General features: G+C 54.6%; 6 protein-coding genes across 6 annotated transcripts; 2 read left to right on the top strand and 4 right to left on the bottom strand.

Annotated features, from left to right (window-relative positions):
- Positions 1 to 1119: 1119 nt before the first annotated feature.
- HRG_08965 (Ribonuclease P/MRP, subunit p29) lies at positions 1120 to 1833 on the bottom strand (the record flags this gene model as incomplete). The annotated part of the gene is made up of 1 exon (XM_044867436.1): positions 1120 to 1833. One exon carries the CDS (start codon positions 1831 to 1833, stop codon positions 1120 to 1122), a length of 714 nt encoding a protein of 237 aa, XP_044717457.1.
- A 524-nt stretch (positions 1834 to 2357) lies between these two features.
- HRG_08964 (acyltransferase domain-containing protein) lies at positions 2358 to 4974 on the top strand (the record flags this gene model as incomplete). Its single annotated transcript, XM_044867435.1, has 3 exons — positions 2358 to 2536; positions 2598 to 4452; positions 4504 to 4974. The coding sequence occupies 3 exons, from the start codon at positions 2358 to 2360 to the stop codon at positions 4972 to 4974; spliced, it is 2505 nt and encodes an 834-aa protein (XP_044717456.1).
- Positions 4975 to 5274: 300 nt separating this feature from the next.
- Positions 5275 to 6399, bottom strand: HRG_08963 (pantoate-beta-alanine ligase domain-containing protein; the record flags this gene model as incomplete). Its single annotated transcript, XM_044867434.1, has 1 exon — positions 5275 to 6399. The coding sequence occupies one exon, from the start codon at positions 6397 to 6399 to the stop codon at positions 5275 to 5277; it is 1125 nt and encodes a 374-aa protein (XP_044717455.1).
- Positions 6400 to 7025: 626 nt separating this feature from the next.
- HRG_08962 (uncharacterized protein) lies at positions 7026 to 7703 on the top strand (the record flags this gene model as incomplete). Its single annotated transcript, XM_044867433.1, has 1 exon — positions 7026 to 7703. The coding sequence occupies one exon, from the start codon at positions 7026 to 7028 to the stop codon at positions 7701 to 7703; it is 678 nt and encodes a 225-aa protein (XP_044717454.1).
- A 224-nt stretch (positions 7704 to 7927) lies between these two features.
- On the bottom strand, positions 7928 to 9405 carry HRG_08961 (ASTRA-associated protein 1; the record flags this gene model as incomplete). The annotated part of the gene is made up of 4 exons (XM_044867432.1): positions 7928 to 8113; positions 8165 to 8815; positions 8860 to 9112; positions 9185 to 9405. The coding sequence occupies 4 exons, from the start codon at positions 9403 to 9405 to the stop codon at positions 7928 to 7930; spliced, it is 1311 nt and encodes a 436-aa protein (XP_044717453.1).
- An 11092-nt stretch (positions 9406 to 20497) lies between these two features.
- Positions 20498 to 22292, bottom strand: HRG_08960 (reverse transcriptase (RNA-dependent DNA polymerase) domain-containing protein; the record flags this gene model as incomplete). Its single annotated transcript, XM_044867431.1, has 6 exons — positions 20498 to 20745; positions 20826 to 21321; positions 21382 to 21528; positions 21622 to 22017; positions 22068 to 22121; positions 22188 to 22292. 6 exons carry the CDS (start codon positions 22290 to 22292, stop codon positions 20498 to 20500), a joined length of 1446 nt encoding a protein of 481 aa, XP_044717452.1.
- Between the last annotated feature and the right edge of the window lie 24 nt (positions 22293 to 22316).

Here is a 22316-nt window from a genome sequence, read left to right as displayed (position 1 = left end):
CTACAGCACCGCTGGGGGCGCTTTTTGCTGCACTGGACCGGTTCGTCCAATGGCTGGGCGGGGAGAGGGCGGCTGGCCGTTTCCGGGCTTTAGCCGTGGCCTGACCTCGCCAGTCTGATACGTCAAGGTGATGACAAGGCGAGGCAGTCAATCTCTCTCGAGACACAAGCAGACCGAAAAGACTCGTCTTTTTCTGCATACGTACTTGGCCCCCATCCGCAGCAGCATCGCTTCCCTCTACCCGTGCTCCCCGAGTGGCCGCTGGAAACCATGACAGGGGCTGGTCGAGAAGCGGTGTGCTTCCCCTGCCTGTCCTTCATTGGCAGCATCCTTCCTTGCCCTGCGGCCGACATGACGCTTCCGTGGCGCGTGCTATGTCGATGCATCGCCCTTGTCCCGAAGAATCTGTCATGGTGGCCCCAGCCGTCTGGATATCCATCGTGGCTTGTCCAAATACGCAAACACGCACGCATACACGGCCCCGTTGAGTAACATGGCAAATAAACACCTCGGTCCCTGCAGCAGTTCCATGCTACCCTTTCCGCAGGGGATTGTTTGTGTTTGTACCATGCCATGCCCAGGCTGTGCACAAGATAACACGGCCTTTTGTGCGACAATGGCTCGTCTGCTATCCTAGTATCCCAGACTTTGCACGCCCAAACGAGAGCAAAAGCCCTGCGTGTTTCCGTGTGCTATAACAACATGCCATAGGAGGAACATTGCCATCTGACGGTACTCATTGAGGCCTCAACGCAGCGACAGACCCAACGAGCGCCAGCAGAAAAGCGTCGCCTTACGTACCAAGTCCCGCCGCTGTCGTCTTGGGGTCGTGCATCCGGACATGCATACCGTGGCGTCCTAGAAAGAGAAATTGTGAGCTAAAATGGCCTGCGATTGCGGCTACCCAGCCATCAGATGGCTATTTCCGTAGTTGCGAGTTCACGATAGAGCATGGTTATCGACTCACATTCGTCAGGCTCGCCTATGCTTTTGTACTAGATAGTTTAGGGCGAAAGAGAGGGCCGCCGTCAACAGAGCCGCGACTGCGGTCGCTGGTGCCACCGTATTGACGCGATTTGTGGTTCTAGTATGGGTGATGAATGTGGACGTCGTGGATGATCAAAGGTCAAGGAGGAAATGCGACTTGAACTTCCTGTTGGCCCGGTCCGCAGATCGCAGCATCAATTGATCACCAAGGACCTCAAAGGCAAACGGCCTCGTCTCCTGTCCCTGTTCTCCCCGCGAGTCGGCTGGAACTTCGATGCGGAACGTAGTGCCCTCCTTGGGCACAATCTTGAGCCCCGCCTTCTTGGTGATGATTTCCATGACGAACTTGCGGTCGCGCACCACAATGCCCTTGATGCCCACCCGGCTAGGACACCGACTCCTGACGACCTCGGTCAGAGCCCCGTGAAACTCGGCGCTCGCCAGCTTGGCGGCGGCACCGGGCCCGCCGGCATAGACGTCGTTGCCCAGGATCTCTCGCGCATATCCTAGCCAAAGGCCGTAAAGGGGTTCGTAAATCTCGTACTTATGGCCGTCTCTGGAAACGTCGTCTAGCCCGAGTCGGCGGCGCTCGCGGGACGACAGAGGCTTGGGCCTGACTTTTGACTTGGACTTGGCTTTGGCGCTTTCGCGGGCTCTTCGTCGGGCTGTTCGCGCATTGAGGACAGACGGAGGGGGCGACGTGGGCCTGAGATGGAGCGATCGGTGCTGGATCTTTTCACTGAAGATGCGGTTGGCGCTGTCGGGCGAATGAGCTCTGGCGAGAAGACTCTGCGTCGCAGTTTGCAGCTCTTGCAGCTGCTGCTGCGGGTCTGTCGTGCTCGTCATGATGGCGGACAGTCAGCGGGACGGATGCAGCCAAGACCCGATCGCGTTTTTGTCGCCGAGTCGGGGGGTGATTGTGACAAGAGGGCGGGCAGACTGTTGTTCATGAAGCTTTTCTTGAATTGGTTCTCTAATTAGCTCGAGCCAAGCCATGTCCGTGAGTGTTAGGTGTACTCTGTACGCAGCCCACTAAGCACGGGCTCAGATCAAAAAGTACCCCAAGCCTCTCGCATAACTCAGTTCTACCTCTTCACGCCCCTCCTCATTCGAGCAGGCTTGTACTAGACACCTGACTGAACCTCAAGTCACATGTTTTTCTTGCCCTCGGCCCGGCCTGGCCCAACTTGTCCGGCTCCGTGACGCCGGTGCCAGACATCAAGCATGGATGGAACGCTCCCTTGCGATACACGCGCCTCCTTTAGCGGCTTCATCTTCCCCGACGCCGCTGGAGACGATGCCACTGCGCGGGACAAGTCTTCCCCTCCGACCCCGCCCATTGTCTCTCGTCTCTCGCATCCTCCATCGCCATGGCCAACAACGACGACTCATTCGACCCGGCCAGCAGCTCGGCCCCCGATCTCCAGATCCTCGGCGACGAGATCACCCTGCAGCCCAGCGGCTATGTCGAGCCGCAGGGTGCCGCTCACGAGGGCAAAGAGCAGGCTCTGCTCAACCAGTTTGCTTCCTTTCGCACCGAGCCGCTTCAGTGGGTGACAACGTCTGGATCCATCCGTCAGCCCTGCAATTGCTGATGCTCCCGTCGGCAGATTCCTCCGTGAAGTGTCTCTATACGTGTCTGGTCAAGGATGGCGTGCCTACGATCGAGTGGTTGGACAACCCGTCTTCTACCCTGGCTTCTCCGACAACATGAAGTCTTCCGTGCTCTCCGCCCCTCTGCTCCAAGAACGCATCGCCTTGCTGGCCGAGAACCGTGTGGCCGTCGAGGAGAGGGAGGGCTTCTTCAACAAGAACCACAAGGACTATAGCATAAAGCGCGCACAGCGGCGGAGCGTGCTGGAAGGCGGCCTTCAAGAAGTTGCAGAGAAGCTCACCGACGACATGATCTGCAAGATGGAGAGCAAGACCTTTATCCGCGGAGCCTACTACCTCGTGACGCAACTCCTGACACGCGCTTACCACCAAGGCATCCACGTCTCCAGCGAAGAGGTGCTTCGCCTGCGCAAGGTTGCCGATATCGCTGCCAAGAAGAAGCAAAGCATAGTCTTTCTGCCCAGCCACCGGTCACACGTCGACTATGTCTCCTTGCAACTAATATGCTACCGACTCGGGCTCACCCTCCCAGTCGTCGTCGCCGGGGACAACCTCAACTTCCCTCTCGTCGGGAGCTTCCTGCAGCACGCGGGCGCCATGTGGATCAGGCGGTCTTTTGGCGACGATGCCCTGTACACCGCCTTGATCCAGTCATATGTAGACACGCTGCTGCAGGAGGGCTACAACTTCGAGTGCTTCATCGAAGGTGGCCGATCGCGCACCGGCAAGCTGCTCCCGCCAAAGTTCGGCATCCTCAGCTTCATTCTCGACAGCATCCTTTCTGGCCGTGTCGACGACGCCATCATTTGCCCCGTCAGCACCCAATACGACAAGGTCATCGAGACCGAGGGCTATGTCACTGAGCTCCTGGGCATTCCCAAGAAGAAGGAGAACCTGGCTGATTTCCTCTCGGGCGGCTCCTCGGTCCTCTCGTTGCAGCTGGGGAGGGTCGATGTGCGGTTCCATGAGCCCTGGAGCCTTCGCAAGTTCATCGATGAGCAACTGTCGCGGCTGTCCAAAGTTCCGGCCGGCCTAGACACGGATCACCACAACCCTGAAGTCAGGGCGGTTCGGGAGAAGATCTTGCGCACCCTGGGCTACAAGGTCCTCGGAGACATCAACGATGTGTCCGTAGTCATGCCCACGGCGCTCATCGGCACCGTTCTCCTGACCCTCCGAGGCCGTGGGGTCGGCAAGCAGGAGCTGATGCGCCGTGTTGAGTGGCTTACAGCCCGCACCCGTGCCAAGGGCGGCCGCGTGGCTCATTTCGGCAACGCGCCTCTGTCCGAGATTGTCGATCGAGGACTGGAAGTCTTGGGCAAGGATCTCGTGGGTGTGCTTGATGACCTGGCGGAGCCCACCTACTTTGCCGTTGACCGGTTCCAACTCTCATTCTATCGCAACATGACGATCCATCTCTTCATATACGAGGCACTGGTTAGCGTGTCCATGTACACGCGCGTCAAACGCGGGGGCGGGCCGTCGATGCAGGACATTTCCTTTGAAGACCTCAAAGCACACGTGCTCTTCCTCTCGTCCTTGTTTCGCGGCGAATTCATCTTCTCAGGGGCAGGTCTGGCAGTCAACCTGGACAAGACGCTGCGTGGCTTGGAAGCCGACCACGTGGTGCGTCTCGACCGTGACGCCAGCGGCAACATCACGACCGTTGGCCTGTCCAACGAGGAGCGGAAGGCGGGTCGGGAGAACTACGACTTTTACTGCTTTCTCCTCTGGCCCTTTATCGAGGCCAGCTGGCTGGCCGCCGTGTCTCTCATGGGCCTTACACCCCCTCTGGGTGAAAATGGCGACATTTGGATTGAGCAGACAAAGACGCAAGACAGCGCGCAGCTGGTAAGATGACTCCTTGCAGAGGCGCTTGCGGATAATGCTAACTTTCTGCAGCTCGGCAAGACGCTCTACCACCAGGGCGACCTCTCTTACTTTGAGGCAGTCAACAAGGAGACGCTCAAGAACTCGTACACGCGCTTCGAGCAAGATCAAATGGTCCACGTGGTCAAGTCCAAGGACCCCAAAATCCCGCCCCGCATCCAGCTGGATCCTTCGTGGCGGCCGTCTCGCGACTCCAAGACGGGAGCACTGCTGGCCGAGGGCAAGCTGTGGGACTTTACGGAGAAGATTGCAAGTGCCCGCCGCGAGGGTAAGAACCGGCGCGACGGCGCGACGGTCAGCTCGCGCGTGCTACACCTGACGGATCAACTGGGCCGCAGGCTGTTTGAGGAGGCTGCCGAGGGCGAAAAGGGCGGCAAGGCCAAAGTGCCGAGTCGCCTGAGCCGCGAGGACCAGGAGACGCTGAAGCGAAGCGTCCAGGAGGGGAGGCGCAGGAGGAAGCTGGACGGGAGGGCTCACCTGTAGATTACCCGGACACTAGCATACTGCCATGCCCTGCCGTACAGCAGAATGCGGGCTCGCGATATTTATACCCCATGGAAACTTGCTCTATATACGCTTGCGCAAGCGGAACTACGTGACGATTGTCGGCTGAACCGGCCGCACGAAATAATAGATGCACATTGCCCATAGCGGCGTGGTGCAAAATGCCTGACGTGCCGTCTATCCATCTCTCGCGTTGAAGAATAGCCGCCTCACCCTATCTCTCCCCTACCCCTATCCTATTCCTTGCGGGTACGCGCTTTCTAAATGCCATCTTCTCCCCTACGTGGCTTTTGGTGGAAGAATCGTATTGTCAATCAGTCTGACAAGTGGCCCCCCGGCGTGACCGACATCCTCGCCCTCTCGGGTTTGTTCCAGCGGCAGCATCCTAATGGCCCCGCTTACGACGGCCCCCCGTGAAGGGTCCACTGCGTCCAGCTCTTCAAGAGAGTCCGGATCAGCCAAGGAAATGTAGTCGATCTCAAAAACGGCCCCCTGGTCCGGCGGGAGCGCCATCTGCGCCTTGAGCACATCAGCGCAGACACCGCGCGCAGCGCCAAGCAAGGAAGCGCGATCAAGCTTCCCGGCGCGGTAGACAGCCTCGGCGGCACGCAGGGCGTGGTTCAGGACGACGGCGACGCGGCGGCGGCGGGTGCCGAGGTAGACGTTGCGCGAGCTCAGGGCCAGGCCGTCGGGCTCGCGCTCGGTGGGGCAGACGACGACCGAGGTGGGCAGCATGAGGTCGCGGACCATGCGGCGGATGACGACGGTCTGCTGGACGTCCTTTTGACCAAAGTAGACGCGGTCGGGCTGGACTATGTTGAAGAGCTTCATGCACACGGTGGCGACGCCGCGGAAGAAGGTGGGCCGGCTGGCGCCCTCGAGAAGCTCGCCCACGGGGGTGATGCTGACGAAGCTGCCCTTGCTGTCAACGGCCTGGCCAGGGAAGCCCGACGGATACATGTCGGCCGTCGCGGGCGCAAAGACGGCCGACACGCCGCCGGCGAGGTTGGCCCCGTCACCGGCGATGTCGCGGTCCAGGCGGGCGAGCTCCGCGGCATCGGCCTCCCAGGTGACCGGGTACGAAGCCAGGTCCTCGCGCACGCCAAACTGGGCTGGGTTGACAAAGACGCTGACGACGACGTGGTGGCAGTCGCGCGCCGCGGCCCGCACGAGCGCAAGGTGGCCGCGGTGCAGCGCGCCCATGGTGGGGACGAAGCCGACGCTGCGGTGGTTGATCGTGTGCGGCTTGCGCCACCGGCGCATTGCCTCGACGCTGCGCAGCACCCGGATCGACGTCAACGGTATCATCTCGGCCGCCGCGCCGTTGCCGCACAGCGCCCGCGACAAGTCCGGGGCTGCGCTGCGGGAGGCCACGGCAAGGTCCCCGAGGCGACGCAGCAGCATGGTGAGGCGTGGACAAACAAAAGAGAGGTGTGGAAACAGGTTGGACGGGGGCGCGGGGGCTGAAATCGAGCTGCGAGAAGACGGTCAGGGGGGTTTTGGAGACTCGGCCGCCATCCTCGAGGCGCAATGGCCCGCGAAGATGCAAATTCCCGTGATGTCTTGTGCAGCGGAGTTCTGAGGACGGCTGGAGGAGGAGTGGAGGTTGCCGGGCTGATTAATCACGACGCCAGTGTCCCGACTACCCTACACATTCTCACTTTTGCGGCCGTTTCGAGTTCACTCGAAACTGCCTGTCGAAAGCAGCCAGACATACAAGGATGCTAATAACGTGTCCGTGAGGCCCAAGGCTCCAGGTCATTTGATGGTTGTGTGCGTGACATCTACAGTATTGGCGAGCCAACGACGTCATCTCACTCACTTTGCCGATACTTCCGAAGTTCCGAGCCTGACCCAAGACACGCAAGCCTCGAGAATCAGCTGGTCAATTCTCGTTCACCGCTCTTGTCAGGTGGCCTGCCGCCGTTTCGGCATTGTAAGCGGAGTCAAACGAAGCCAGGCAGACCCTCACTCAAAGCAAACAAGGGGTAAAGAGACGTCAAGCCGCACGCCTCATCGAGGCCAACGACATGGCACAGCTGCCGTCGTACGGCGACGCCAACGAGCGGCTCGACAACCGCATCCTCCCCCCGGTCACCCTGCGGGTAGCCGGCCGCTTCGTCTACTCAGACGATCCGCAGGCACCGCCGCTGTACGAGCTCTCACACTCCATCGGCTTCCTCAGCGACACAGACCACGTCGTGCGCGTCCAACGCCTCCAGCACGTAGTCAAACAGTTCAACGGCGCTCCGCACGTGTCGACGAGAGCGCGGCACTTGTACGACCTGAAGCATCCCAGCCACGTCACCGCGCCCACCTTTCCCTTCCACGCCGAGGCCACCTCTCGACAGAGTCTCTGCTCTCTTGGCATCACCCGCTTTCGCCCCCGGAGGCTGTCAACGGCCAGGGGCTATCGGGTGCATCGCGCCGCCCGCGGGCCGAACCACCAGCTCGTGAGCCAAGAAGCCATCTTCACGGTTCTGCCGGCCAGAGACAGGGCTGTGACGTTTGAGTGGTTTGACGCGCAAAGCCGCCTCCTGGCGCGTGAGCTGGTCCAGGGCGACATGATGAGCTTCCTGATCGGCACCGAGATGAGCCTGGGGGCCCGAGACGCCCTTGTGGCGGCTTGGGTTTTGAAGGTGTGGTGGGAACTGGCCGGAGGCCACAACCGGTGGAGATGGTGGCAATATGGTAAGCCCTCTCCTTGACACTCGCAATCTCTAGTCTCGCGACTCCATGTCCCCTTGCCCGGTCGACACGGACAAAGTACGAACGAGCGACTGGTGTCCGGACTATGAGCAATACAGGGTTATTCACCCGTCGAGGGTGACAGCGAGGCATGAGCGCCGGTCAAAGCTAACACTTATACTGCAGCTGCTCATTATCAGTAGCCACTCATGCTCACCTTACGCAAAACGACACGGGATCATTCTCAGTAGAGATCCCACAAGCTGACTTTTCCGTCCTTGGCCCCGGCGACAATCCAATGCGTCGTCCTGGCCTGGCGGATCCGCCGCTCCCTGACGCTCACGCTGGCGGTACCGACAAGCCCATTGCTGCCGACCGAAGGACCGGCCACTTTGTCCATTGATGGCCCCGCGCTCAAATTCTGCGCAACCTGTTCGGCAGAGGACCGGCCACTTGCTGTGCTCTTGTTTGCTTGTCCTGCGTCGGCAAAGGCAACAGCGTATGCGCCGACCTTGTGCCACTGGAGAACGGCAAGCTCCTTCAGGGTCTTGGAAGAATAGACCCTGATCTTGGAATCCCACCCAGCTGTGGCAAAGACCTTGCCGTCGGAGCGGACCTTGAGGCTCTGCTGGCCGGAGTGCTTGGTGTTGATGATCTTGAGGGGATGCTTCCACTCTTGCAGACGCTCTGTTGGCCGAGACGCGTCGGGGTCAGCTGTGATGTTGGGTGCGTCTGCATCTGACACGAAGGGCTCTGCAGAATTGGCCTCAGAAGAGCCGGTCTCTCTGATGCTCTGCCCGCTGATACTCGCGCTCGAGGTCAGGCTTTGTTGCGCGGTGGGGATGGGATGCTGCGCAATGATGGAATCGGCGGACGACGTGAAGAAGCATTCCTGGCTGGGATGAAGGTCTAGCGACAAGATGGGCTGAGAGTGTGCTTGAGAGCGATAGGTCGTGACCCATGCGCCCGAGGCGCAGAGACGTTGCACCGATGCGCAGCCGTCCTCGAATCCCGCCAGCAGTGTCAGACACCCTGCGCGGTGAAGTAGTCGTAGGCTCATGACGAGGCCGTTCTTGACACTGGACTTGACGGTATAAAGGCGCGACTGGCCAGGCAGCGCAAAGACATCGATCTACGCCGTTAGATCCGGCTGTGGCTTGGGGTCCGAAGACTTACAGCTTCAGAGGCGAGCATATTGGGGACGGCCACGAGAATGTCCGTCGATGCGTCTGGCCCGCAGATGGTCTCCCCGTCACGTCTGGGGCAGGCTGCAAAGGAGCAAAAGTTTAGGGTGTTGACCTCGAGCAGGTACAGGATCCATGGCTGCCGGCGCGGCTGAGCAACGTGCTCGACTGGTAGGACGGTGTCGAGGGACTGCTCATCCTGTTCCGCCAGCTGCCAGACGATGAGTTTGTGATCCCGCCCATGGCTTTCCCCTCGGCGGGTCAAGTCAGCACACTCTCTACATACAAGGTATCCAGGGATGATTGTCACCCCTTACGTTATCACCTTGTCCCGCCCCCAGCCCCGGACGCCGAGTATGGAGTTTTCATGGGCCCTCCAGACGGCGGACGGGCGCATGATGACGAGGTCCCAGACGACGACGTAGCCCTCTGCGTCGGCGGTGACGAGGCGCTCATTGTCCCTGATAAAGGCGGCGGCGTGGACTTGGGCCTTGTGTCCGCGCAGGATGTTTTTCGGGGCCGGCGCGGATTCAGCCATTGTCGTTGCTGTTGTTGCTGCCTGGGCTTCTCATTGTTTGTTGCGCGGGAGCGATGGAAAGTAGCAGAGATTCATGGCTCGCAGAGTGCCGAGATTGGCTGTAAAAGAACGGGGGTGAGCTGCTATCGAGTATTGGGTAAGAAGTTCGTTATCAGATGATGGTGATTGACGGCAGTCACGTGCATGACACGCTCGCGGGGTCAACAAGTTGGGACCTGTCACCTTATATAAGCACCCTTTCCCTTTGGAATTACATAAAGATTAAACGCGCGTAGACTTGGAGACTGAGGAAACCACTAGGTTGTGCAGGCAAAAGTGAAGTGACACTCCAACAGATAACCTGGTAGTGGACCCTATATGCCATGAAGGTGCTGGTGGCAGCTGACAGAGACATTATTTGCCCTTATTAGGCGTCTATGCCTATAACAGCTTCCGCTACGTTCTATTAGACAGAATAATACCTGCATTACTGTTTACACCCATATGTCCCTGTTTGAGACTTGGCAAATTGATTGCATAGCGAATCGCGCTATAATTACCGCTGTGCCAACCAAACACAAGGAGGAAGTGAATCCGCCAGCAGTAAAAAAAAACGCCAAGGGATTTTCGAGAAATTAGTTCAAAAAGAGGTCAGGGTCGAGCAAGTTACTGTTGGCAAGCATCAACTTGGCTGAGCGCCAGAGTTGTGGTCCTGGGTCTCAGTCAGCCGAGACTGCGTCTCAATATTCTGTATATAGCATCCTTCTTAAGCCGGAAAGCATGAAAGCATCAACAATTATTACTATAAACGTCGCGCAAGCTGCCTCGCAGTCAAACTCAGCTCAAGGGCAATTTCTCAAACTTCAATTTCGACATCAACAGCATCTTTGCAGGTTCCACCACCAGCTGGACCATCACCTAAGCGTCCCATGATTGTTGACTCAGGAGATTCCACGTCGCCTATTCCTACATCGCCACCTCCTTTGCCACCATCATCAAATCGGGTTCCGAATAGCGATATTAACAACACCCCCCTCAAATAACGTAGCCGCTTCCTCCGCAGTTCCAGCGGAAATCTATCAAAGATACATTAACGAGAGAGGCTGTTTGTTTAACCGCAGCCGGCTAAGAGCATAACCAGTTATCGGTATCGCAGGGCACATGACCTACCGTCAAAATACGATAAAAGAGTTTAAAATGGTGTCTAGACTATAAGGAAATAGACAAGCGCTATTTCACCTCATTTGGTTTTCGAGAATGAACTCTAGAAGAGAAAATGGCGTATGTGAAAGGCCTCTAGTGAGTTGATACAACTAACTAGTCCCTATGCTGTTTACTATCAAGATAGAAAAGAAAGAAAGAAAGAAAGAGAATCTACTACATAAGAGCATAACGGCATTTTATAGCTTCGAGCCAATGGAAGGTTCTAGAAGCTAGGCGGCGCAGCCGCCGTTAAAGCGGCTTGCCCGTTACATTACTGTGACGGTACAAGTGCACGAACAAGGTCGGGTGCGACTTGGGTAAAGTGATTGTCTACGAAGAGAGAAGGAGGTTCCTAAGGAAGACTCTGACTTTCGCTATTTACATGAATCAAAGTGAGACATTTCATAAAGTATGAAAGTCACATGATCGTTCCTCACACATGGGCCTCCCTTACTCCATCGCTTCTGATTCTTCCACGTCTTGCTGAGCCTGTAGGCGAGCATTTTGCACTTCTTGTTTCGTGGGTCTGGGTTTGTTTTTGCTGTGCTTCTCGAAGTCTCTGATGGCGATGTGAGCGTTGACGACGTTCTGTAGTGGTTCCCATGTTGCCTGCTCAAGGTCGAAGCCTCTCCATAGTATATGGTACTGGAAGCCTTTCTGTTTTGTGCGTTTCGAGTCCAGTATTGCTTCAATCGCCCAGAGTTTCTCCCTTTGCATCTAGCGTTATTGGTGGGGGGTGTGTTGTATTGGCCGTGAGCGGGTCGTTTGGTGACGGTCGTAGGAGGTTGGCGTGGAATGAATTGTGAATTGAGTCTAATTCATGTGGCAACTTCAGTTGGTAGGAGTGAGGTTGAGCACGCGCTCGATTCGAAAAGGGCCAATGAACTTATGATCTAGTTTGGGGATGGGTCTGGTCGAATCGATGTTGCGTGTGCTAAGTAGCACCATGTCTCCAACTCGGTACGCTGGCGCCGGTGATCTATTTGCGTTGGCGAACTGTTCTTGTGAGGCTTGAGCTGAGAGCAGGTTTGTCCGAAGTAGATCAGTGATTTCTTGCATCTTGGCGACAAATTCGTTCCCCTCGTTGCAGCGTTCTGCCAGGTCTTTGGATGCCGCGAGTGGTATTGCGCGAGGGGGGACCAAAGCTCATTCGGGGGTGGTAGCCTGTGTTCGCAAAAAAATGGAGACATTCCCGTTGAATCGCTAACAACGTTACGGGCTGCGAATTCGGCCAATGGGAGCCACTCGTCCCAGTCGTCCTGAGCAAAGCTAACATACTGGCGAAGGTATTGTTCGAGAAATGAGTTAGCGTTTTCCGTCTGGCCGTCAGTTTCGGGGTGATATGCTGTGGAGAGGCTGATATTGATCTGTAGGCGGTGGCAAACCGCTTTCCAGAATTCCGAGACAAACAGTGGTCCTCTATCAGATACGATTGAATCCGGTAGTCCATGGAGTTTCCAGACATCTCGTACGAAGAGCGTTGCCAAGTCATGTGCTTTCATGTCGGTCTTGCAAGGCGTGAAATGTCTGTCCTTTGACAGCCTATCGACTACCACCATGATTGCGTTGAATCCACGAGCTGTGCGCTGAATTGGGCCAATGAAGTCAACGGACAAGTCCCTCCATCTTTGCAAGGGAACTGGGAGCGGTTTCAACGTCCCCTGGTACCGTAACCGGGAGGTCTTGTTCCTCAGGCATCCGTGGCAATTGCGTGTGAATTGTTTCGTATCGGCGCTAAGCCTTGGCCACCAATAAGAGCGTGAAATGAGTTCGTATAGCTTGTTTTTCCCGGGGTGGCCTGATTCGACGCTGTCGTGGGCGAGTTGAGTGAGAAGGGTCCGTAGTTCGCCTGCGGGTACGTATAGCCTCTCTCGGAAATATAATCGGCCTTCGTTTATCATGCATTCCGATAGAGAAACTTCCTTCGAGTGAGGAGTGCCATGGGGTTTGAGCATCTCGTCCCTGATTTTCATCCACCATTCGTCCTCCTCATAGCCCTTGTCTAGAAGTCTTGTGATTCTGTGGTTGATTGGTTCTGGCTGAATTTCGTCAAGAATGGCGGGACATAGTGCAATTTCTTGTTCCCAGGAGAGATTGGCAAAGAGTTCTGAGAGCTCGGGGTCAAGCTTTAGTTGTTCTTGTACGGAGGAGTCTACGTTGCAAGGCTTAAGCAGCGACTGTTGTTGGTACTGGATGCGGTCGTCATTTTCATCTTTCGGCAAGTCTTGTGATCTTCGTGTGAGTGAGTCAGGTTTTCCGTTCTCTTTCCCAGGCACTGACTTGATAGCGAATTGGAACTGTGATAGGAATTCGCTCCACCTGACTTGTCGTCTTGAAAGTTGCTTGGTTGTCATGAAATATCGAAGGTTGGCATGGTCAGTGATGACTGTAATCTGGTGGTGCGTGCCTTGGAGTTCGGGTCTCCAGCATTCGAAGCAGCGTACAATAGCCAAAAGTTCTTTGTCATAGATCTCGTAATTGCACTCAGCGGGTCGTACTTCTTGGACATGAAAGCCACTGGGTGTAGCACTCCTTGATCATCTTCCTGGGAGAGGATGCCCGAAGAGACAAAATCGGATGCGTCGCATTCGACAAACACTTCTCTTGCGGGGTCGAAGTGTCTGAGGATTGGCGCTGAAGTGAAGCTATTTTTGAGCATATCGAATGCTTCTTGGCACGATGAAGTCCAGTTCCATTTGACTAGTTTCCGTGTCAGGGCAACAAGTGGTCGTACGATGCGTGAAAATCCCTTGATGAACCGTCTGTAGAAATTCGAGAATCCTAAGAAGGCTTGAACATCTTTGACGTTGATAGGGCCTCCCAGTTGATGAGACAGTCGACTTTCTCTGGGTCCATCCGTACTCCAGTGGTTGAGATGATCATGCCCAGATATTTAACTTCAGTAGTCTCAAATTCGCATTTCTTGACGTCAAGTTGTAGGCCTGCGGCTTCAAGTGCTTGAAGTACTGATTTGACGTGGAGTCTGTGGGTGGCGAGGTCGTCTGAGTAGATGAGAATGTCGTCGATGTAGGCTGTGCAATATCTATCAAGGAATGGGCGTAAGACTTCGTTGATTCGAGCTTGAAAGGTAGCTGGGGCGTTTGATAGTCCAAAAGGCATCACCATGCTCTCGAAGAGACCATATCTTGTGTTGAACGCCGTCATCCACTCCTGACCCTCCTTGATGCGTATTCGATTGAACGCTGCGACGACATCGAGTTTGGTGAAATACTTGGCTTGGCTTAGCTGAGAAAGTGTCTCCTGGATTAACGGTAGCGGGTAGCGGTTCTTGATGGTTATCGCGTTAAGAGCTCGGTAGTCCACGCAAAAACGAAGGCCCCTCCTGGCTTCTTTGAATAACACCGGCGAGGCCGCCGGTGAGGTGCTAGCGCGTATAAAACCCTTGTCAAGGTTTTCCTGAAGGAATTTCCGGAGGACGAGAAGTTCGTCTTGGGACATCCCGTACAGAGGTCCATGTGGTGGAGTCGTTCCAGGTTGAAGTTCAATTTCGTGGTCGCAGTCTCGGTGTGGGGGGAGTTTATCCGCCTCTGATTGGTCGAATGCCTTCAAGAATTCATGGTAGTGTTGTGGTACTTTTGTTGCAGGATCGATCAAAGTCTTGGGTTCGAGGGCTTTGTGAATGTCTTCGAGTGATGCCCCTGAAAGGTACATATCGGCTGCTATTTTCCGGGAAGCTCGGAGTTCCTGTGTTTGTTGGTCCTTGGGGTTAAGGGAGGTGATTCCGTCCTGTAGCTGGAGCTCTCGGTTCATCTTGTCCATGTCTGTGAGTGCAGAGTCGAATCGGACCCGTCGGCGTGTTTTAGGTTCTACGAAGGTGGAGGCTTCTGTGATGACCCCAAGTTCAGCCAGCCTTTGTCGATCTCATACAGTGATAATGAGAATACGTCGACGTCGCGGTTTTTGGTCAGCATGTGGAACAGGCTGCGCCGACTCTTCGGGGATTGATGGGCGTGGCAGTATAGTCGTGGTTGCAGAACTTGACAAAGAGGGAGCTCCAGAAACAGGCAGTTGGTATTGTCCTTTCTCCATGCAGTATTTGCGGCAGTGATCAGAGTTGAAAGTGACCACATTCGTGCTCCAATTGACGATTGGGTTGTGATCTGTTAGCCAGGGTTTTCCAAGTATGACATTATACTTCCCAAGCTTCGTTACGTAAAAAAGCATCTTCTCCTTGTGTCCCTTGATGTCCATGTTGAGCTTCACCACATGAGTGATGTCGCCAGCCGAGGAGGGTCTTCCATCGACTACGTTCAGCCGGCGACGGTTTCGTAATTCATAAAGCGTGAGTTTGTTGGTGTGCGCGAAGGATTCGTCTATAAACCCTTTCCGGTGGCACCTGAGTCAAGCATTGCTTCGGTTTTAATCGGAGTGGAATTGTCTTCGATTAGGTTACAAGGCAGTAGCAAATGAGCTTGGTTGGTGTCCAGAGAAGAGAGCAGTAGATCGCCCTTTTTCTTGCGTCTCCTGCGGCGACTTCCGTCGGAGACTACACTTTTTCCGTCCTCCATGGTGCGGTGTCGCAATTGAGGGAACGATGTTTGCCCGAGCTGCACCAATGGCAGAGTCCATGCGTTGTGCAATAGGCTCTGCGTGCCGCTCTCTCTGCTTCCGTTTGGGGTCTACGACCAGAGGCGACATCTTTGGCCCCCCAGGTGATGACGCTCAAATCCATTGAATCCCCGCCGTTAGAGGTCGTCGATTGTGGCGTGGTGGAGGGTTGTAAGGTTGCTTTGTGACTTGCTGAGTTGTCGGTGTTTTTCTTGAAGTAATTGGCATTGACTTGACGGCATTCGTTATCGCAGATACGGACAAGGTCCATAAATTGACTAAGTTCGGTAGGTGTATCTTTGCCCTTAGTGAGAGAAAGTCTCCAGATAACGTTGTCGTGGAGGGCACGTCGGAGGTGAGCAATGAGCGCCCCACTATCCCACTCGGTGAGCTTGGCGACGGCATACCATTCGGGAGGAATGTCGTAAGGGATCTATGGCCTTGTTTCATGTCAAAGATTTTGAGTTGGGCGGTAGCTTTAGCGTCAATATCCCCGAAGGCTGACTGAAGGGTGCTTTTATGGCATTGACATCGTCGAAGAGAACCACCCCATCTTTAATGTTGTAGCGGACTTGGTCATGTGCTTTGCCTTTAAGGCATGAGACGACATATCCCATACGTTGAGGTTCCGAGTTCCACCAATCTTTATTCATTTCGAGCTTCAACTCGAGGTGCTGGAGGAAATTCGGCAGAAGCGTGGGGTCCTCTCCGGTGAAGGCCTCAGGATCAGGGTGTTCTGGTGTGCGGTGTGAAGCCCTTTGACTGAATGATCTTTAGGTATGCTTCATTTTCTGCCATAAGACGGGCGATCGTTGCGTCTCCATCACTTTTAGAAATGAGCGTGTTTTCTAGGCGGGTTTGGAGGTCCTCCATGTCCCTTATTGTCGTCGTGGTCGAGGCACGTAGTGAATCGATTACCGCTTGCATACTGTATGCGGCATTGCATACGAGGAAGACTTCTTTCATGAGACCGGCTGGGTTAGCAACAAAGGCATTTCGGAACGTTTCATTGGTATTGCTGGCGTTGAGGAGGGGCAGGGGGCACTCGATCGACGGGTGTGGGGGCAGCGGTAGCCATTGGGTTGTTGACGGTGTGGTGGTTTAGGTGAGAATTTGGTTGCAGGGTGTTTTGGTGAGGTTTGAAAGCGACAAGTGCGGTTTAGAACTATCGAAATCAATACCCGTTGATCTTGGTGTGGGGCCACAGCAGCCCAACTAAGTGTCTTCGCCACTTAGTTGGCCCAAAAAATCCGGCACAGCCCAAAAAATCCGGCACAGCAGGGTCCTCAATTTGGGGTGCAAAATCAAGGGAAATTCTACGCTTCGCTTCATGGTGCCGTCAATGCGACTTCAAATAGCTAAAATATACATGTGATCAATAGCTGCGGATCACCTAAAGACGCAAGTAACAACGAAAAGTGAAAAAAATCACGTCTTTGGGCCTATTTAGGAGCTGCCGCCTTCCAGTCGAAGAGATAGGAAGACCGCGTTTGTGAGTCCAAATAGACGTATTATGTAGTAATTTCGCCTGTTGTGCGTCTCTGAGAGCTATTTTATCCATACCTGTGTTCCTGGAGCGTCTGCTGTATCTTGTTGGACGATCGGGTGCGCGGTCGAGGGCATGGTGTATCGACTACCGCTTCAACCGCTGCTAACGGCGGCGATGAGGGTATATTCTCTTGCGTGTCGAGTAAATTGTCCTCGTCTTCATCGTCGGCGCCATCCTCACTATGTTTGTCAAGATCGAGGCCTGTGAAATAGACGGTATCGTCACTGCCGGGCAACGACGACATATCTGTAAGTGGGCGAGGTCGGTCGCTGCGCGCGCCCTGACATCTCTGGCGGAGTTATTTCTCTTCGTGGTATCATAGAAAAGGATTCCTTGGATGGCTCTTTGAGCTCCCGCATGAGGGTATCGCAACTTTGCTCCAGAGTGTAGAACTCAACGTCTCGTCCCGTAAACTCTAGCCAGGGCTTAAAGTTCAATGTCTTGACTCTGCCATTGACTAACTGCTTCTTCCCGACTTTATAGTCTTCTCGGATCTTCTGCATCTCTCCACGAACTCGTTTAAGATGCATCCTTATCTCCTGGCGCGTTTGAAGCCGGGTTTGCTTTGCCTGGAGCTCCTCATACTCCCGGGTGATGTCGGCCATGCTGGAGCTCGTGATAAACTCTCCGCGCGGCCTGACAATCTTGCCTCTCTTCATTCGATTCGCATACGCCTGGGTTCGGCTATTCTTATCGCTGACTATGCCCTGAATGTGACGCCATCGCGATAGACTCGGTGTTCACTTTCGCAAGAACCCGCAAGTTTTCTCGTGATGGCGAGCTCATGAGGGGCCCATACCGTTGCCGGATATCATTGAGGGCATCCGCGGCGACTTGGAAACGCGTCTCCGAGGGTAGGAGCGAGGCGTATGCAGGATTGATCGGCTGCTGTTGTCGTAGCTGCTCGTGGAGGATCTTGGTGATCACCGGCGCTGGGTCGACAGGAAAGAGGCCTGTTTTTTCAAATGCCGCCATAATGTTATGCCGCGTGAAGCCAGCCTCATATACGTCCTGAAAAGCTGTGAGGAAGTTGACCCGCGAAAATGATATGTTGCCTTCTGCGAGCGACTTCGAAGCGCTTTCTGATGTGCTGACTTTAGTGGCTGGAATACCCCAACATCAAGCGGCTGCATGAGGTGGGTGGAATGTGGAGGAAAATAGCAATGATGATATCAAACTTGATACAATACTCAGCAAAGTCAAGGGTGGTATGCCCTGTAAAGCCATCCACAACAAGCAATCGGTAGATCTTCTCGTCGTCAGGCCGTTGGTTTGGCGGCGCCTCCACGCGACTCATCCCCATGTTGGGGCGCCGAAGATGCTCGTCACAGCCGAACCACTCTTCCAGCGAATTTCCTGACTGTTTTGCTTGCGCTGACGATGCCCAAGACCAGCAGTTGAAATGCCTTGCCCACTCAAGGTGTATCTCTGCGTTGGAAAAGCCAGTTGGCGACTGGGCAAACCGTACGCCTGTCATGATGTCGATGCCGGCCCAGTTGGTGGTAGGGTAATGTTGGAAAACAAGCCAGGTGGAAGAGAGTCCCCACTGCGTTAACTGAGGCAATTACCGTGCAGGATTCTCGGTTTGCTGGGTCTAAAACTCGGGGCCGGGTGCTCTTGACTCTAGTGGTGCGCGTGATGAGAACTTGGATGCGTTCTCGCAGGCACCCAATGCGTATTCCGGCCTCGTCTTCATTCCAGATCTCTGAACTGCCAATACGGTAGCTGGTGATGATTTCTCGAAGCTTTGAGTAGAAAAATTCGACTTCTTCTACCCCGTGGGCTTCAAAGGACTTCCGGGCTCGTTCAACTGCTTTGAGATACGTCTTCGCGATCGCAGGATGACTTCCACGCCAATTGTCAAGCCAACTTGACGAGACCGGGCGGGCATTGGGATCTCGACGCATTCTTATTGCATTTGCAACAGCTTCAAGTTGCTCTCGTGGCGGGCATGCCGGTGCGTTCCATCCACTGTACATACGCAACCAGGGCGTCGTCTTCGTCCTCCGTCAGCGCCAATGGACGCCCTGGAGCACGGGAAAAGGGGTTTTTTATGAAATTAATGGCTCTCTGTACGGATGAGCTCTTCACATTGTAACGGATGGCCGCATCTCGCACGGAAAGAGGCGTTCTTTTTGGTGTTGTTGAGCGACGAACATCGGCTCTGGGGTCGCGACGAGACGCCAGAACGGCTTTGCTGCCTCCAGGGTAGCCATGTTATCTGTCATAATGTATTCCGGCAAAAAGATACGTAAATAAAGTCAAGTTGCGCGAGAAAACGCGGTTGAGATGCATAGGGTTGACGTTTTGGAGGTGGGCTGCTGTGCCGGATTTTTTGGGCTGTGCCGGATTTTTTGGGCCAACTAAGTGGCGAAGACACTTAGTTGGGCTGCTGTGGCCCCACACCAAGATCAACGGGTAGTCACGTCGCGGACGGTGATCTATTGAGGAGGGGTAGTTGGTAGACAATATGTGACGGTACAAGTGCACGAACAAGGTCGGGTGCGACTTGGGTAAAGTGATTGTCTACGAAGAGAGAAGGAGGTTCCTAAGGAAGACTCTGACTTTCGCTATTTACATGAATCAAAGTGAGACATTTCATAAAGTATGAAAGTCACATGATCGTTCCCTCACAATTACCTCCCTCCCGTCCAACGTTTCCTCTTCCTTGGGATCGTGGCAATCTGTGTCAAGATGACTTGAGAAGGTGACACTCTTTTTATGTTTCTTCCATTGCTTCCATGCATCAGTGTGTCGAATAGTGGGAAGGGGCTCCCACGTAGGCTGCGAGTAATCATGCCATTTTACGAGCACCTTCTTATGCGTACCTTCCATTCTTTCATCCAGAATCCTTTCGACGAGGTACATTTCTTGGCCGTCCACCAGCACCGGTGGGGCACTCTCTTGATCGATTTTCTGCGAAGGCAATGGGTCTCCGGTACTGGCCGGAGTAGATCGACGTGAAAGACTGGATGGATACGTCCAGGCACATCCAACCTATAGGCATGTGGGCTGACTTCGGTGAGCACTTGATATTTGGCATGTAACCAATCGAGCTTCTTGCAGGGTCGCGATGTTTTGACATTTCTCAAGTTGAGGTATACCCAATCCCCAGGCTTGTATCTCGGTGCGGCTGTCCTGTGCTTGTTGGCTTGCGCTTGCTGTATTTCCTGGGCCATAGCTATCGCTGCTTGCGCAAACTCCGTGGCATCCTGTAGTCTCTGAATAAAATCCTCCGCTGCAGCTTCTTCCTGTGTTGTGTCTTCCGTGCTTCGATGCTCAACTAACTGGATTGGCTCATTGTGGTAGCCGTGCATGAAGAAGAACGGACTCAGTCCGGTGGAGGTTGCTTCCGCTCGTTAATTGTCGCCATCGCGACTGGAAGCAAGTCCAACCAGTTCTCCTGCAGATAGTTTGTCCATATCCGAAGAATCTCTACCTCTTGGTTCATTCGTTCTGTTGCACCGTCGGTTTGTGGATGGTACGCCGTTGACAACCGCTGCTCGATCCCTAGCAGCTGACAGAAGTGTTTCCACATACCACTGACAAACTGGGGACCCTGATCACTGGTAATAGCCGTTGGGATGCCATGGACAGGGTAGTGTCGTTCGAAGAGTCTTCTTGCAACCGCTTCTGAAGAAATATCGTGTAATCCTTCGAGTTCGACGCCTTTGGTGAGTCGGTCCGTGACCACCATGCAGTTCGTCGCGCCATCTTTCCCCGACGGTGGGAGGTCAGTAATAAAGTCAATGGTAATTTCGCTCCATATGCGTTGCGGAATAGGGAGCGGCTTTAGGAGTCCTTTCTTTGTATCCTCCAGATGGTGTTTCGTCCGCAAACCTCGCAGTTGCGCACAAACCGACGTACATCGCTAGCGGCACCCGGCCAGAAGAAGCGTCTCGACAGAGTCGAGTACGTGAGGTCCCTTCCAGGATGTCCGGTGATATGAGAGTCGTGAGTTTCCTGGATGATCTTCGTACGTAGCGGCTCCGAACCGGGTATCCAGACGCGTTCTCTAAAGCACAGCAGGCCCCTATTGTCTAACGAGCATTCTGAAATGCTGACAACCTTCTCCTTCTGTAATCCTGTTGGCAAACTCTTCGCTCCATCTGCTACCAGCTTCGTGAGTTCTTGATAGAGCTTGTCTTCTTGGCGTGCGGCGTGCCACAGCTGCTGTAACTCCTCATCTTCAAATATCCTGATCTCTTTTCCGAAGTTGATTTCTGGGCACCATCGGTGTTGGTAGACAATGTCGATATTGGGACCCTTCTAAGGTGGTCGTCTTGGAATAGCCTCATAATGCGTCCCTTTAGTCGTTCATCGGAGTAGTTTGCCGGCATATCCTGGTCCCGTCGAGAGAGCGCGTCAGGCAATCCGCCCTTGCGGCCCGGCCTCCATTCGAGCTTGAATTGGAACTTGGACAGGAACTCCGACCACCGCACTTGTCTCTCTGTCAACCTCCTTTCCGAGTAGAAGTATCTCAGGTTCTTGTGGTCCGTTAGGATCTTGAAGTGCTCTACTGCCCGTAGCTCTGGTTCCCACTGCTCCAAACATCTGAGAATGGCGAGTAGCTCCTTGTCATGGATAGCGTAGTTCGCTTCGGCTGCCGAATGTTTCTTCGAGAAGTATGCGACAGGTCGTACCAGTCCATCCTTATCATCTCTCTGCAGGAGCACGCCTCCCGACGCGAATCCTGAAGCGTCCGCTTCCACGATAGTCTCCCTTTCTGGATGGAAGTGTGCAAGGATCGGGGCCGTGATCAACAGGTCCTTGAGCTTCTCGAAGGCTTCTTCGCACAATCCATCCCAACGGAATGGCACGTCCTTCTTCGTTAGCCGCGTTAGCGGCTCCGCTATCACCGAGAAGTCTGGCATAAACACCCTGTAGAAGTTCGCGAATCCGATAAAACTCCTCACGGATTTAATATTCGTCGGGGTTGCCCATCCCTTCACAGCCTCAACCTTCTCTGGGTCGACTCGGATCCCACACTCCGCCTCGATGATGAACCCAAGGTATTTCACAGCCTTGACTTCGAATTCGCTCTTGTTGATGTCCAGTTGCAGCCCAGCGTCCATCAGTCGTTGGAGGACCTTGCCGACTTTGTCGCGGTGGTCTTGCAGGCTTCCAGAGGAGAAGATCAGGACATCGTCGATATACGCTGACACAAAATCATCGAGGTAATCCTGGAGCACGCTGTTAATATACCGCTGAAAGGCTGCTGGTGCGCCTGTCAGGCCGAATGGAACTACCAGCCATTCGAAGGATCCATAGCGCGTTCTGAAGGCTGTCTTTTCTTCGTCGCCAGGGCGACCCTGATCTTATGGAACGCTGCTATAACATCTACCTTGGTGAACCACCTTGCCTTGGCTATCGTTCGCAAGGTCTCGCTCAGTAAAGGCAAGGGATAGCGGTCCCTCTTCGTTATGTGATTCAAACCTCTGTAATCCACGCAGAAGCGGATGCCTCCGCCGGGCTTCTTCACCATAAGGACTGGTGCTGCGGCTGGCGAGCTGCTGACTCTAATAAATCCCTTGTCGAGTAGTTCTGTGAGGGTCTTTCGTAGCACCAATAGCTCCTCGCGGGACATGCTGTAAAGCGGTCCCCAGGGTAG

This window comes from Hirsutella rhossiliensis, assembly GCF_020360975.1.
Source record: "Hirsutella rhossiliensis strain HR02 chromosome Unknown scaffold00011, whole genome shotgun sequence".
Taxonomy (NCBI): domain Eukaryota; kingdom Fungi; phylum Ascomycota; class Sordariomycetes; order Hypocreales; family Ophiocordycipitaceae; genus Hirsutella; species Hirsutella rhossiliensis.
Note: the sequence above shows the minus strand (reverse complement) of the source record. Positions and strands in the feature narration are given on the sequence as shown.